The 508-nt window shown below is 43.7% G+C and overlaps 1 protein-coding gene across 1 annotated transcript; it reads left to right on the top strand.

Annotated features, from left to right (window-relative positions):
- The first annotated feature begins 14 nt into the window (after window positions 1–14).
- LOC110034276 (protein disulfide isomerase-like 2-3) lies at window positions 15–502 on the top strand. The gene is made up of 2 exons (XM_020738557.1): window positions 15–169; window positions 253–502. Exons 1-2 carry the CDS (start codon window positions 15–17, stop codon window positions 428–430), a joined length of 333 nt encoding a protein of 110 aa, XP_020594216.1. The 3' UTR covers window positions 431–502.
- Window positions 503–508: the final 6 nt, after the last annotated feature.

Genomic DNA, 508 nt, shown 5'->3' with positions numbered 1-508 from the left:
AACTATTTGTTCTCATGCACAGCTATGTTTGGGCTGCTGCTGGGAAACAGCCTGATCTTGAGCAACAGGTTGGTGTGGGTGGCTATGGCTACCCAGCTTTGGTTGCCCTTAACGTTAAAAAAGGCGTATATGCCCCTCTTCGAAGTGCTTTTCAGCTCAACCAGATCAAGTAAAGCTTCTCCCTTCTCAGTTTATTAGAATTCATCCTATTATCGATGGCAGAGAAACTGACATGAAGTTCATATTTTACAGTGAGTTTGTGAAGGAAGCAGGGCAAGGTGGTAAGGGCAACTTACCCCTGGAGAAAGTTCCCTCCATCGTTCAAACAGAACCATGGGATGGTAAAGATGGAGAGGTCATTGAAGAGGATGAGTTCTCCCTTGAAGATCTGATGGACGACAATGCTGCCGCTTCTAAAGATGAATTGTGACCGACACAGAGTATCGTGGCCAACTTTTAAAAATTATGTGAGTTCTTCTATTTTTATTGCTTGTTCTTGCTACAAGAG

Source organism: Phalaenopsis equestris, unplaced genomic scaffold, assembly GCF_001263595.1.
Source record: "Phalaenopsis equestris unplaced genomic scaffold, ASM126359v1 Scaffold181001, whole genome shotgun sequence".
In the NCBI taxonomy this organism is placed as follows: Eukaryota; Viridiplantae; Streptophyta; class Magnoliopsida; order Asparagales; family Orchidaceae; genus Phalaenopsis; species Phalaenopsis equestris.
This window is presented reverse-complemented; position numbering and strand designations above follow the sequence as displayed.

What these genes read in the sequence shown, in the direction of transcription:
- LOC110034276 (XM_020738557.1), top strand. Translation starts at nt 15, where the DNA reads ATGCACAGCTATGTTTGGGCTGCTGCTGGGAAACAGCCTGATCTTGAG. An exon ending in TTTCAGCTCAACCAGATCAA is followed by an intron (nt 170 to 252) that starts GTAAAGCTTCTC and finishes CATATTTTACAG; the next exon opens with TGAGTTTGTGAAGGAAGCAG.